General features: G+C 36.1%; 1 protein-coding gene across 1 annotated transcript; it reads right to left on the bottom strand.

The window, feature by feature from the left end:
- Nucleotides 1-1,037: 1,037 nt before the first annotated feature.
- LOC123525397 (uncharacterized PE-PGRS family protein PE_PGRS54-like) lies at nt 1,038-15,202 on the bottom strand. Its single transcript, XM_045304415.2, has 5 exons — nt 14,849-15,202; nt 6,719-6,763; nt 6,430-6,542; nt 5,638-5,711; nt 1,038-4,267 (listed from the first exon to the last, which is right to left on the bottom strand). Exons 1-5 carry the CDS (start codon nt 14,943-14,945, stop codon nt 1,933-1,935), a joined length of 2,664 nt encoding a protein of 887 aa, XP_045160350.2. The 5' UTR covers nt 14,946-15,202; the 3' UTR covers nt 1,038-1,932.
- Between the last annotated feature and the right edge of the window lie 85 nt (nt 15,203-15,287).

The following is a 15,287-nucleotide window of genomic DNA, read 5'->3' as shown; positions in this document are numbered from 1 at the left end:
GCCCGCCGTGTGCAACTTATTTCAGATATTACAGGGGTATAGCTTCTATTAATGAGAAAAAAAGTATCGCTGATGGTCGACAGATCTACACATTTCTCATTTTTGTCTTTGATGTAAAGTTTGGGATGTCATTTAGTATCCGTAAACGTGTTTGCGTTTTATATGCCCGTTTTGAAAATGCGGATTAATATGGAATGATTATGTCCGTCCGTCCATCCGTCCGTCAACATTTCCGTTTCCAGACTCTAGGTCAAAAAGTGTAACAGCTACAGCGTTCACACTTAACATGATGACTAAGTAATCATGACCTACTGATTCAAGTATATTTGATACGGAACTTAAATGTTACTTAATGACTTAGCACCACTTGAGGAGGATCCTTCTTGGTTTTGGGGTCTACAGGTTAAAGGTCAAGGACACCGTAATCGGGAGACTGAAAATGTTTTCCAGGCTGTAAATCATTTAACGTATTAGCTACGGTTTTCAGACTTTACACAGTGACTCAATGAAGTACCACTAGAGGAAGATCCCTGTTTTTTTTTTTTTTTTTTTTTTTTTTTTTTTTGTTTTTTTTTTTGGTCATTGACTCAAACAAAGGTCAAGGTGAAAGGAATCTGACTCAATTTCTGAAAATATGATCGTTTCCGGAGTTCTGAGTAAGACAGTAAAACAGCTATGGCTTTCAGATTTTACATAATAAACAAGTACCACTTGAGGAAGATCCCTATTGATTTTAGGGTCAATGGCTCACAAATCAATGTCACAGGCATTCTTTTTTACTTTCTGTAAAGTTTCTTGATATTGTTTGTAAGTATACCCCCATCCACATCCTGCTCTCTCTCTCTCCCATTACCCCCCCCCCCCCCCCGCACACACACACACCTCAAAATTAGTTGTTGTTTTTAATGCCATGTTTTACTGTCCTGTTCAGTGCTGCTTGCGAAGGGCGTATTATGACCCGTTAGGCAGATCTCTTGTTTTTATTTCATTGCCTTACATATCCAAATGGGGGCTAAACACATAATAAAATATAATAATATTTTTTTCATAAAGGATATTTTAAAGCATGTATCATTTGTAAATTATTACAAACATTTCAATTTACTTTATATAAACAGTGTCAAAAGTATAACAGTATACAGAACAAAATGAACAAATACGAAACAATAAAACTAGCTCCTTATGTACATTAAAAAGTTACGCATGCTTATTACCATGCTTAATAGCCATCAGTTATAAGTATCAAATATTTGCAGAACATTTAGTTTTTACATTCATTTGTTTAGTCATTCAAATACATGTATGTACATTAAATTGATACAGAGTAATAATACCACAACATCTTTTTTTAACAAATAATAATAATATATGACTTCATAATTTCGATTTCTTTCTGGTAAAACCTGGCAACTTGAAATAGTTTGTGGGCTGTAATTTCGAACTAATAAAAAAGCTATGATATTTCGAACTGATAACATGTTTTTGGGGTTTTTTTTGCATTTTCAAAAGCACGAGAATGAAAATAAAATTTGATTTCATGCGAACATTCAGTCTCATCACAATATTCACGTTTAACAATCCATTTGTGTCGTAATAGCCGCTAATATCGCAGTATAATTTGTTTACTTATGCGCATGTGCCGCCAATCCTTTCGGTTGGTCCGCCTAAAACTTAGGGACGTTTGCGTCAATATAACATAACATTTGTTATATCATGAAGGTGATCACATCATGTATAAGCACTGGTTTCCTTTCAACGGTTTACGACATCGCAATGTTCGTAGATGTACAAACTGTTTACACATTTCCGATTTCGCTTTAGAACTTCAAAATTCTAAATTCAGTTTTGTTTAAAGCTTACGGAAAATTACCATCTGTAAGATTTTAAGTTTCACTTTGGAGATCAAATTTGCTGTACTTTTCAACAGGCATACTATCTCCGTCTTCTAAACCCCAGCATTCTTCGTCTCATGGCGTCCCTTCTCATAAAAGGTGGCATTCTTCGTCTCATGAAAGGAGGCATCATTCCTGGACCCATTGGCCCTGAAAATCGCCCCGGCCCTGGCCTCATCCCTGGTGCTCTTGACATTGGCCCAGTTCCAGGTCCCATTCCTGGCCCTCCTGGACCCATCCTTGGACCAGACCCTCCCATAAAAGGTGTAACTCCACCCATTCCCATACGGGATGGTCTGTCAAAACCGGGTCCACCTCTCGGTCCCCCCATAAATCCCATTCCTCCTGGCATGTCTGGTCCAGCAGTTCCCATCCCAGCTTCCATGCCAGACATTGGAGGCATCCTTCCACCCATACCTGCTCCCATTCCCCCAGTCATACCAGGCCCAGAACCTGTTATTTCCATATTTCCTCTCATACCACTCCTTGGAGCCATCATTCCTCTCATGCCAGAGTCCATTCCCCCTGTCATTTCAGATCTTCTCGTTCCCATACTTCCCCCCATACCACCCGCTGAAGGCATCCTTGCACCCATGCCTGGTCCCATTCCACCAGTTAGATCAGGCCCAGAACCTCTCGATCCCATGCTTCCTCCCATACCACTCATTGGCGACATCCTTCCACCCATGCCTGGTCCCATTCCACCAGTTATATCAGGCCCTGAACCTCTCGATCCCATGCTTCCTCCCATACCACTCATTGGCGACATCCTTCCACCCATGCCTGGTCCCATTCCACCAGTTATATCAGGCCCTGAACCTCTCGATCCCATGCTTCCTCCCATACCACTCATTGGCGACATCCTTCCATCCATGCCAGGTCCCATTCCGCCTGTCATACCCGGCCCAGACGCACCAATACCCATACCACCTCCAAAGGTCGGCGTTCTTCCGACAATACCTGAACCCATTCCGCCAGACATATCAGGTCCAGGAGCACCTATTCCCACTCCACTTCCTACTCCACCTCCCATATCAGACATTGGAGGAATTCTTCCGCCCATTTCTGATCCCCTTCCATCAGGCCCGGAACCACTCATACCCATCCCACTGCCTATATCAGGAAACGACGGCATTCTTCCACCCATACCTAATCCCATTCCTCCAGGCATTTCAGATCCAGCAGCACCCATTCCCATATCACGCACTGTGGACATTCTTCCACCCATACTTGAACCCGTGTCTTCTCTAAAAGACCCTCTTTCCATATCGAAAGGGCGGTCTCTGGAAAAACCACGAGCAGAACTTCCAAATCTGTCTGGTGCCATACCACTTCCAAGGTCACGTGAACTAGCACTTGTGGAAGATGAGCCAAAACTTGAACCCATACCCATGTCCATGCCAGGTAGCATGGTATCACCTCCTATTTGGGCAGGCATTTCGCTACCAAACCTCGTGGATGAAAAGTCAGATGATGGCCCTGAATTAGCAGTACGTCCACTAGTAGCACTAAATCTTCCACCACGTTCAGATAGTGAAAATCCTGTACCTCCGGATGATCTGTCAAAACCGAAATCGGTGCCACTTGCGCTTGATATGTCCATTCCAGGAATTCTTGTTTCGGGGAATCTGCTACCAACAGCTACTCCTCGGTTGTCTCTTCTCGAACTTCCAGACGATAAGTCTCCAAATCTCGAATCAGATGGAGGTCCAAATGGTCCATTTAAAGAGGGGTCTGATACAGACTGATCAAATCTGCCGCCACCAAAACCCGTTGGTGTGTCAGAAGTTCCTCTAGTTGAAAATGGATCCGACATTGATCTTTGGGAGCCTCCCTGTGAACCAAAAAGTGCATCCCCGGCACCCCCTCTACCGAAATCAAATGGTCCATTCATCGAAGCGACTGGCCTCTGTTCAGGCAAAGAACCTGCCGATCCTCTACCGGACATAGATGCGGAAAACGCATCAGCCAGGGACGGAACTGAATCCCGCGGCCGGCTTGTCTCTGTCATATCTAAACCAAAACCAGAAACTGATGAGGTACCACGTGTTCCGCCATCACCAGCTATCATCCCAGGACCTGACATTGACAAATCAGGTGGAGTAAAACTTTGGGTACTATCTCCACCTATTCCGCCGAAACCCTGATTCCCATCCAAACTGATTCCTGCAGAGCTAAATCCTTGGTTGTCAAACATGTTTGAAGCACCAAATCCGTTTAAGTCAGCTGATTGTCCACCTCCTGTTTGTAAAGATCCAGACGACGAAGTGACGACATCTGTCATACCACCGAAAGCAGGCAGAGGTGGCACTGGTGTTACTCCCTCGATAGCCAGCAGCTCTATATCAAACAACAACTTCGCTGATGGTGGGATAGTGAGTACAGTTAAAGAAAGATTATATACAAAACTATTTTATCGTGTACTAAGTGAGGCTCTAGCGCGTTTTCGTGCCATGTACGATTAAGGTAGAGGGCCTGTAGTGACACTCGGCATTTTCCGTCTGATTACGTATTTGTTAGGCAATTCGGCACACTTCGAAAGTAAATATTTCTCAACTCGCTCATTTCCGTAAAACCGGAGAATGCCGATCTCACAGACGGAGACCACGTTATTTGCCGATTGTCGTTACGGGTCCACTACCTTAAATAGGGGATCTTACATGGGTGTCTTTTTTTACTGAATTTATTGAATGGAAATCTCTGTTCAGCTATTTTACAATACACATGATTTAAGGTAGTTCTGCACGTTTGGGTTGAAATTTTTTCTACAATGTAGAATTTGATTAAACACTGATTTTTCAAAACCTCAGAATATACCTAGAAAATTCAGCAAATAAAAAAGATAGGGTCGAGTGCTTGATTTTTTGCTGGACTGATTTGAAAAATTTGGACCTCACGCAATATTTCATAACGGAAGTCTATGGGAAAATCATAACTTTCATAACATTTTCGCGAATAGAAATTTTTCTACAATGTAGTATTTAATGAAACTTCCCACAGTTGTAAATAAACATATGGCCTATAATTTGGTGAAATAAAATGTATAGGTCCGTGTGTTTAGTTTTGAGATATTTGACCAAGATTAAAGTAAACCGGACATTTCATGCTAATTTTAACACATTTTTAAGTGTTTTAACGTGTCATATGTTTTAATATCATATTTTGACTTTAGAAATATAGTAACAGTGCCATTGTAATAAATTTACTCACAGGTTTCGATTAAATCATAAAATTATTTTCATTTCCGTACGCCGAATCCAGGCTTTATTCTCCGTTTTCCGGATAAATGACGTTACGCCATCACTTCAGGTTTATCAAATGTGCAGAATTACCTTAATTAGTTCTTTATATTTTACCCTTCACTTGAAAAACAAATAGAGGTAAATTATATGAGCTTGTCTTATGATCTTGAGAACTGGAACAGTAACAGGGTGTTTTAAAGGTTTTCGAGTCATTAAACTATGGAAGATAAAATTCCGTTCTGGAAAAATGGTTTCTGTTGCGCTATGGTCTTAATTTATTTGTGCGAGCTTGCCGAATTATTCTATTTAAATATCTTTGAAGTTATCTGAATTGTTCACTGTTATCTTCGATAACCTGTGAAAAATCGAATCAACCGTAATCACCTTAATTAAGAAACTGACCGAACAATACAATATATGAACTTGAGAAATAGATGTATATTTGTCTTAATTCATATAATTTGTGGATTTCTTCGAAAGAAATTATAGCTGTAAAAGGATATACTGGCGGGTATCCTTCCGCTCCATATCCGTCTTCTGGGGCGATTTCTAGCTCTGCTCTTTCGCCAACGCGCATCTGAAACAAACAACACGTGGCAAGTTCAAAGAATTTGAAAATTATACTTGCAGTATACTCTATTTCAAAATATTTATAAACAAAGTATAGGGCACGCTATAATAGAAATATGCATAATAGTATTACTGGTTTTACAACGCTTATAAAGTACGAAAGTGTGAAAACCTCCAAGACCGAATTGCACAACATTTTATCCAGTGGTTAAGCTGCAGCCGGATAACTTTGCTCTTCACCAGTGCAAAGTCAGTGAGAAGAAAGCTGCCAACACTTCACCAGTGCAAAGTCAGAAAGGAGAAAGCTGCCAACTGTTCACCAGTGCAAAGTCAGAGAGGAGAAAGCTGCCAACTGTTCACCGGTGCAAAGTCAGAGAGGAGAAAGCTGCCAACTGTTCACCAGTGCAACGTCAGAGAGAAGAAAGCTGCCAACTCTTCACCAGTGCAAAGTCAGAGAGGAGAAAGCTGCCAACTGTTAATCAGCGCAAAGTCTGAGAGGAGAAAGCTGCCAACTGTTCCCCAGTGCAAAGTCAGAGAGAACAAAGCTGCCAACTGTTCACCAGTGCAAAGTGAGAGAGGAGAAAGCTGCCAACTGTTCACCAGTGCAAAGTCAGAGAGGAGAAAGCTGCCAACTGTTCACCAGTGCAAAGTCAGAGAGAACAAAGCTGCCAACTGGTCGCCAGTGCAAAGTCAGAGAGGAGAAAGCTGCCGAAACGAGTACTTACTGATGAGACTCCAGCGTCCCAGCCCCGTATGACCTCTCCAGCGCCGAGTTTGAATTTGAATGGTTCATTGCGGGTTCTAGATGAATCAAACTCTTCTCCGCTTTGTAGTTTTCCTGGAAAAAAGGAAAATTAATTTTTAATATTTGGTTGTCTTAATTGTGTATATCATGTCGATTTTGTCAAGCAATTTTAGTTTTATTTCAAACGGGTTGGAGAAGGTAAGTGTATTATTTTGTGTAAACGGCGAATGTTTTCACGATACACAATTTTGAACAGCGAAAGTACTTACCCGTATAATGCACGATAACAGTCTGGTTTGGTTGAGGAACCGGTCCTGAAATGAAAATAACCACGCATTTCAGTTATTAGTATATGCTTATTGAATGTTTTGTCTGTTAATATTAAAGATAGGATATACCTTTGACTATTGACCGACAATCCCTTCCATGATATGGTTATAGATAAATTACTCTCATATTTATATAATGGCTAATGCATTTTTAATTCAAAAACATGAATAACAAGATGTAAAGATGCCAACATTTTTCTGTCTACGAATTTTAGATGCAATATTGTTAAAAACGTGGTAGTCTGAGTGAATTTTGAAAAATAAATGTACGTTTACAATGCTTCAATGTAATGAGGTATAAATTGTCACCAAGTATAATTTTGAGACGTATTATGTTACAATTTTCTAAAGGATAGAACTGCATTTTTGTTGGAAATCTTTAAATCAGTACTGGAATAATTCGTAGATACAGAAAAATTACCAAACTAAACCTGATATATAGGAAGGTGACTGGGCATTCTAGAAAACTTACGTAACTCTATATTATGGTGATCAAAGCAATATATTGTTCATCTCAGTTTATTACAGTAATGGTAAAAAAAACTACAGTACATGTGTTAACTTGACAGCTGTTACATTGGCCATAAGGCGATGTTGTAGTGACTCGTGTAGTCAACACGAAAGGTTTGTTTATGTTTTTGCACTGTTCATTTTCAAACACGTAAATGATGAATAACACTTGCGACAAAATCATGTTTACATGACAGAAAACATTGTTCCTTATAATCAGATGATCACCGAAAATGTACGCACATGTCATTTCTTGTATAAGTGAAAGGGTCGCTATTGTTATTGCATCATATATTATCATTTACAAGCAGGATATATTTTTATAAACATTAAAATACATTGATTGACGAGTAATACTATAAGCAGGGCTTGCTGTTAAAGCTCCTCATTGGCTCTGCTGATACCACGTGACAGATTACTGATCATGAAGGCACATGCACCAAGAGTAACATTGCAACGTGTTCTTGCTAGTTCTACAAATATCCACCATAAATCTGTCATGTGATTTCAGCAAAAATATTGCAACGAAGTTTAGCTAAATTGCTTTACAGAAAAAAAAACTGGGAACAACTTGAACCACCAATTATGCAATAATATAATGTCCGTAAAGCTGTAACATCCTTAGTTCTACTGTACACAGGCCTCGGGTTAATAATTTTGACTATTGTCCGGCAAGTCATTTAGTAGTAGTCATATTACATGTCACCAGAAATAAAATTCAACTTTTTCCTTTTCAGTTTTTGAATATAGCCCAGCAAATTAGTGTTGAAATAAAGAGCACAAACTTTCGCCTGACCCTTTATATAAGGCGTCATATAAAAAAGGATCAGTATTGTTAGAGGGGACTCGTACCAGCTGAAGGCATGCGTTTACAATGTATTCAATATAATTTGATATGTTTAAATGGACATGGATAAAATAAAGACATTTCGACTTTTTACAATTTATCTACATTTTTATATTTTAATGGTAAAACAGCCAAAAAAATTGTAGTAGATTATCCTTATCAGATACCTTGAAATGATAGCTCAATAGCTGAAAACTTACTGGAAAATATAAGGAATATATCTTATGGAGTTATATTTCATAAAAAAAAAAACTTTCGTAGAGTGAATATTCCTTTTTGCTGTATCATAATTTATGCAAATATTATTATAAAAAAAAATCACATGAATTGTATATTTTAAACATTTTTTTCCTGATTTGCATTATAGGGTTTTTATTAATGGACAGGCTGTAAACATCTCCCTGTTGATAATAAGCATATTTGGATGATACATTATCTAGAGAGTTAATTACAAGACAAACAAATTCGTTTTTCAATCCAGGCAAGGATTTTGAAGGTAACTGCCAAATTGAAAAGACACGCATTGAAGTCACAGTGTTATAAGCGGACTTTTCATGATAAAAAAACAAATGTTTATTTGCTTAGACCAGTAATATGGCAGTTGTTGTATAAGGACTCACAATAAAACATCCTTATATAAAACGCCGGTCCATTGTGCTAACAACCTACCGCTCAACATTAGAATTTGCTTATTCAAGTTATTGGACTGAAGTCAAAACTTTAAGAAAAATAGGCAAATTTGTTTCATATGTCATGTAATAAAACACTTATTGAATGACTTGTTGGTCAGTAGTCAAAACCATCGACCATTCATTAGTGTATAGCAAGCCTTCTTTCTTCTGTATATCCCGAACATATTTCTCAGGCATGCATGCGGTAACAGAGAAAAGGGGACAGGAACATGGCTCGCACTGTAAACTTCACTGACTCGAACTACGGCTGGTTTACTTGGTAAACTTAGAGAAGACTGAACCCCAAAAGTCCATCATAGACCTTAATGTGATTTCGGCGGACATGACACCGAAATCAATAAGGAAAGCCGTTCAGACCAAAAACGGAGTATTAATCAACTCCACCATATGTCGGTGTGTAAGCTGGCAATAAATTATATGAATATTCAAAACAGTTTCAGCTTGTCGTGTTTTTTAATAAACCGCTTCTCTGTTTTTGCAATCGTGATGTTTCGATTCTTAATTGATCATAATTTATTTCATTATTCACAAAATGAAACACGTTAAAACCTCAAGTTTTGTTTTGATCGTGTTTAGCTGAATCATTTTTGAAGTTGACAGAAAAAAACTTATACTGTATATATAATTAATATTCAGAATATTTAATCAGTGAATGACCTTTTTCCACATCATTATTTCTTCTTGTTGTTTAGAAACATATTTAAATGAGTTTTATTGTAATATATCACAATGTAATTAATTCACATGCTTCCTTGTAACATCATATTACTTAAGACAACTGTTTACATGCTTCCTTCTAACATCATATTACTTAAGAAAACTGTTTACATGCTTCCTTGTAACAGCGTATTACTTAAGACAACTGTTTACATGCTTCCTTCTAACAGCATATTACTTAAGAAAACTGTTTACATGCTTCTTTGTAACAGCACATTACATTAGAAAATTGTTTACATGTTTTGTTATAGCAGCATATTACTTCAGAACACTGTTTACATACATTGTTATAACAGCATATTACTTTCCGAAAATTGTTTACATGCTTTGTTATAACAGAATATTTTTTCAGAAAATTGTTTACATGCTTTGTTGTATCAGCATTTTTCAGAACATTATTTACAAGCTTTGTTATTACAGCATATTACTTCAGAGAATTGTTTACATGCTTTGTTATAACAGCATATTACTCCAGAAAATTGTTTACAAGCTTTGTTATACCAGCATATTACTTCAGAAAAGTGTTTACATGCTTTGTTTTAACAGCATATTTCTTCAGAAAATTGTTTACATGCTTCCTTGTAACATCATATTACTTCAGAAAATTGTTTACATGTTTCCTTCTAACAGCATATTACTTCAGAAAATTGTTTACATGCTTTGTTATAACAGCATATTTCTTCAAAAAATTGTTTACATGCTTCCTTGTAACATCATATTACTTCAGAAAATTGTTTACATGTTTCCTTCTAACAGCATATTACTTCAGAAAATTGTTTACATGCTTTGTTATAACAGCATATTTCTTCAGGAAATTGTTTACATGCTTCCTTGTAACCTCATATTACTTCAGAAAATTGTTTACATGCTTCTTTGTAACAGCACATTACATTAGAAATTTGTTTACATGTTTTGTTATAGCAGCATATTACTTCAGAACCTGTTTACATACATTGTTATAACAGCATATTACTTCAGAAAATTGGTTACATGCTTGTATAACAGCATATTTCTCAGAAAATTGTTTACATGCTTCTTGTACAGCATATTACTTCAGAAATTGTTTATATGCTTCTTTAACAGCATATTACTTCAGAAAATTGTTTACATGCTTTGTTATAACAGCATATTTACTTCAGAAAATTGTTAACATGCTTCCTTGTAACCTCATATTACTTCAGAAAATTTGGTTACATGCTTCCTTGTAACAGCATATTACTTCAGAAAATTGTTTACATGCTTCCTTCTAACAGCATATTTCTTCAGAAAATTGTTTACATGCTTTGTTATAACAGCATATTTCTTCAGAAAATTGTTTACATGCTTCCTTGTAACATCATATTACTTCAGAAAATTGTTTACATGCTTCTTTGTAACAGCACATTACATAAGAAAATTGTTTACATGTTTTGTTATAGCAGCATATTACTTCAGAACACTGTTTACGTACATTGTTATAACAGCATATTACTTCAGAAAATTTGGTTACATGCTTTGTTATAACAGCATATTTCTTCAGAAAAGTGTTTACATGCTTCCTTGTAACATCATATCACTTCAGAAAATTGTTTACATGCTTCTTTGTAACAGCACATTACATATGAAAATTGTTTACATGTTTTGTTATAGCAGCATATTACTTCAGAACACTGTTTACATACATTGTTGTAACAGCATATTACTTCGGAAAATTTGGTTACATGCTTTGTTATAACAGCATATTTCTTCAGAAAAGTGTTTACATGCTTCCTTGTAACATCATATCACTTCAGAAAATTGTTTACATGCTTCTTTGTAACAGCACATTACATTAGAAAATTGTTTACATGTTTTGTTATAGCAGCATATTACTTCAGAACACTGTTTACATACATTGTTATAACAGCATATTACTTCAAAAGTTACAGCTTGTATAACAGATATTTTTCAGAAAATTGTTACATCCTTTTTGTATCAGATTTTCAACATTATTACAGCTTTGTTATACAGCAATTACTTCGAAAATTGTTTACATGCTTGTTATAAAGCTATGTACTCAGAATTGTTTACAGCTTTTTATACAGCATATACTTCAGAATGTTTACATGCTTTGTACAGATTATATATGACAGTGTAGGCGCATATACCAGCGTTCTCGTAGCAAACTTCGAAATTGTACATGCTTTGTTATAACAATCAGATTTCATTGATAGCTTCGAACTATTCGTTTGTACGCATATACTTTGTTATAACACATATTACTTCAGAAAATTGTTTACATGCTTTGTTATAACAGTATATTACTTCAGAAAACTGTTTACATGCTTTGTTATAACAGCATATTACTTCAGAAAACTGTTTACATGCTTTGTTATATAAGCATTTTTCAGAAAATTTTCAAAATACTTTGTTATAACAACATATTAATCAGAAAATTGTTTACATGCTTCGTTATAACAGCATAATACTTCAGAAAATTGTTTACATGCTTTGATATGCCAGCATAATTATTACTTCAGAATATTGTTAACATGCTTTGTTATAACAGCATTTTATGCCCTCGAAGGGAGGCATATAGTTTTTGAACCGTCTGTCGGTCTGTCAGTCTGTCGGTCTGTCAGTCTGTCCGCAATTTTCGTGTCCGGTCCATATCTTTGTCATCCATGGATGGATTTTCAAATAACTTGGCATGAATGTGTACCACAGTAAGACGACGTGTCGCGCGCAAGATCCAGGTCCGTAGCTCAAAGGTCAAGGTCACACTTAGACGTTAAAAGTCATTTTTCATGATAGTGCATTCGTGTCCGGTCCATATCTTTGTCATCCATGGATGGATTTTCAAATAACTTGGCATGAATGTGTACCACTGTAAGACGACGTGTCGCGCGCAAGACCCAGGTCCGTAGCTCAAAGGTCAAGGTCACACTTAGACGTTAAAGGTCATTTTTCATGATAGTGCATTCGTGTCCGGTCCATATCTTTTTCATCCATGGATGGATTTTCAAATAACTTGGCATGAATGTGTACCACAGTAAGACGACGTGTCGCGCGCAAGACCCAGGTCCGTCGCTCAAAAGTCAAGGTCACACTTAGACGTTAAAAGTCATATTTCATGATAGTGCAATGATGGGCATGTCCGGTCCATATCTTTGTCATTAGTGCATGGGTTTTAAAATAACTACGCATGAATGTGTGGCACAGTAAGACTACGTGTCGCGCGCAAGACCCAGGTCCGTAGGTCAAAGGTCCTAAACTCTAACATCCGCCATAACCATTCATTCAAAGTGCCATCAGGGGCATGTGTCATCCTGTGGAGACAGCTCTTGTTTAGAAAATCATTTACATGCTTTATTATAACAGCATATAACTTCAGAATTCTGTTTACATGCTTCCCAGTAATAACCCTAACTGTATATCAGAAAGTTGTTTACATTCGTCCTGGTAACATCCCTTAATGTACTTCAGAAAATTGTTTATATGTTTCCTTGAAACATCTCTTAATGTCTTTCAAAAAGTTGTTACATACTTCCTTGTAACGTCCCTTAACATAATTCAAAAAGTTGTTTACATGTTTCCTTGTAACATCTCTTAATGTACTTCGAAAAGTTGTTTACATGCTTCCTTGCAATGCTTTGAATACGAGGAATATCTTCGTACGGTGACAACAAAAAGGTTAGACATCAGATTACAAAGTTAAGACTTTCTGCACATAAACTGCGCACTGAAACTGGGAGATTTGGACAAAGACGACTAGAAAGAAGTAAAAGACTTTGTGAAATTTGCTGAACAAATGAGATTGAGGAGGAGTTACACTATATTGAACTCGGAAGATTAAAATATGTAGTCTGTGGGGATAATTTTAGGATTGTATGTTTAATGTTATGACAAAATAGAGTGATAACGTTCATGGAAAAGTATCTTTAACTTTTTGAACTGTTATATCAAAGAAAGGAAATGTTTAGGTCTGTAAGACTATAAAATGTTTTTTGAAATATTACCTGGTCTTCAATCTTTCTAAAATTGAAATAATGTCATCCGACATCTTTGAAAAGTGAGCAAAATATGGGCCCCCAGGGATATCTTTCTAATTACTTGATCACCTACAGTGAATAAATGTCTAGGAAGGCGACGATCCCCATTTGTCAACCTGTCAACAACCTATGAAAGTTTTGTCTAAATACTTGGTCAATATTTGTGTCAATGTATGTCTTTATTTTATAGACTTAGTTATCATTTCGTGAAATAATTTGTGTCACTCATTATACATAATTATATTATGTTCTTAATATGATTTACAGTGAAATATGTTAGCCTTGTAAAAAATGATGATGTATAGTAAGTTAAAAGGAAATATGGCAACCTATTTATGTTATGTGATCACTTTTTATCTATAATAAAATATGCTAGCGTGTTGACAACAATGAAATAACAATAAAACTTTATGAAGATCCTTTCTTTTTGCCCTCTCATTTTTACATTAACACATATAGTAATGAAACTGTTGCAGCTACCAACAGCTGATAGTTTAAATTTGCTTTGCAAATAAAATATTTGCCGTTCTTAAGAATATATAAGTCCAAGCAAGAAGTGACAACAACGCTGAAGTCTGTCTTAGAACAGCGGGTCGGGTGAAAAAATGTTATATTAATACGTAAAATATATAAGTGTTTTTAAAAATCTGTAGTAAAAAAGCAAGTCACTAAAATTTTAACAAATAAAAGAATTTAAAAACAAACAACAATTTATATCCACTTGGCCTGCCGTTTTATTATCAAGACACATAGATGGGGAAAGAAACGTTTTCCGGAAAACTGCTTCTAAACTAAAGCCATAAAGTCGGCTACACACGGAAGTGTAGTTTACAATAAAACTTTAAGTCATTAACTGTTGTTACTTTTAACAAGATGTTTAAAAAAAATTTAAGCGGTTACACAACTACCTTACCGTTCACTTTAAGTGATTTGTTTAAAAGGCACGAAAAAGATGTTATAACTAATTAAATGTACATGTATTAAAGGTTCCTTTTAAACAGAGGAGAAGTCAGTGTTAACGTTCTGAAATTAGAGAATTCAATGTGCTAGGAATAAAAGTAAACGATGAAAACAGCAATCAAGCACACTCATTTACGATATATTTTAATAAAAGTTCAGATGAAATTACCCGCACTTTATAGTAGTAGAAGTAGTTGCATAATTAGAGGTATACAGTTAATGAAATATGTGAAATATCCAAGATAAAATAGATTCAAAAAAATAATAATGACAATCTTCAACAAAATATAGTTGATTTGAAAATACATTAATAAAAACAATAACTAAATCCTACCTGTTCCATTTTTGATGATAGTTTTGTAAACTGTTCCTGCTTCTGCGTATAATGCTGTGCTTACAAATACCGCAATAATTCCATAAAGTGTCCGCATTTTAAAAACGTCTGTCCCAAAATCAATAAAACGATTTTACATTAAAGGCGCATAAAACGTTTATTACGGGAAAACGTAACGTAACGCTGTTTCGACTGTCAATACATAAGTGAAGACGTCCTACATTTTTCTCGAACAAGACACAAGTAATTTATCACGTTTTTCAACCAAGTCATAACACAAAACTTTTACAGTCTATGTGACTTGTCAAAGATAATTAATAATTGATCTATGGACGTTATGTTGTGTACATTTCGTAAAATATTGTTTTTACAATCGTTTTATGACGTATTACTGATTGTTCCCTATGTAGACAATATTATGTGACTTTGAGCTGAATAT

The sequence above is a fragment of the Mercenaria mercenaria genome, chromosome 3, assembly GCF_021730395.1.
Source record: "Mercenaria mercenaria strain notata chromosome 3, MADL_Memer_1, whole genome shotgun sequence".
In the NCBI taxonomy this organism is placed as follows: Eukaryota; Metazoa; Mollusca; class Bivalvia; order Venerida; family Veneridae; genus Mercenaria; species Mercenaria mercenaria.
The sequence above is the reverse complement of the archived record's forward strand: the minus strand, read 5'-3'. Positions and strand labels throughout refer to the sequence as shown.

Excerpts from the sequence above, each read along its gene's own strand:
- LOC123525397 (XM_045304415.2), bottom strand. The coding sequence starts at position 14,945 with ATGCGGACACTTTATGGAATTATTGCGGTATTTGTAAGCACAGCATTA. Across the intron at positions 5,712-6,429 it reads GGGACGCTGGAGTCTCATCA|ATGCGCGTTGGCGAAAGAGC; the intron begins GTAAGTACTCGT and ends TGTTTGTTTCAG. Across the intron at positions 4,268-5,637 it reads GCGGAAGGATACCCGCCAGT|TATCCCACCATCAGCGAAGT; the intron begins ATATCCTTTTAC and ends AACTGTACTCAC.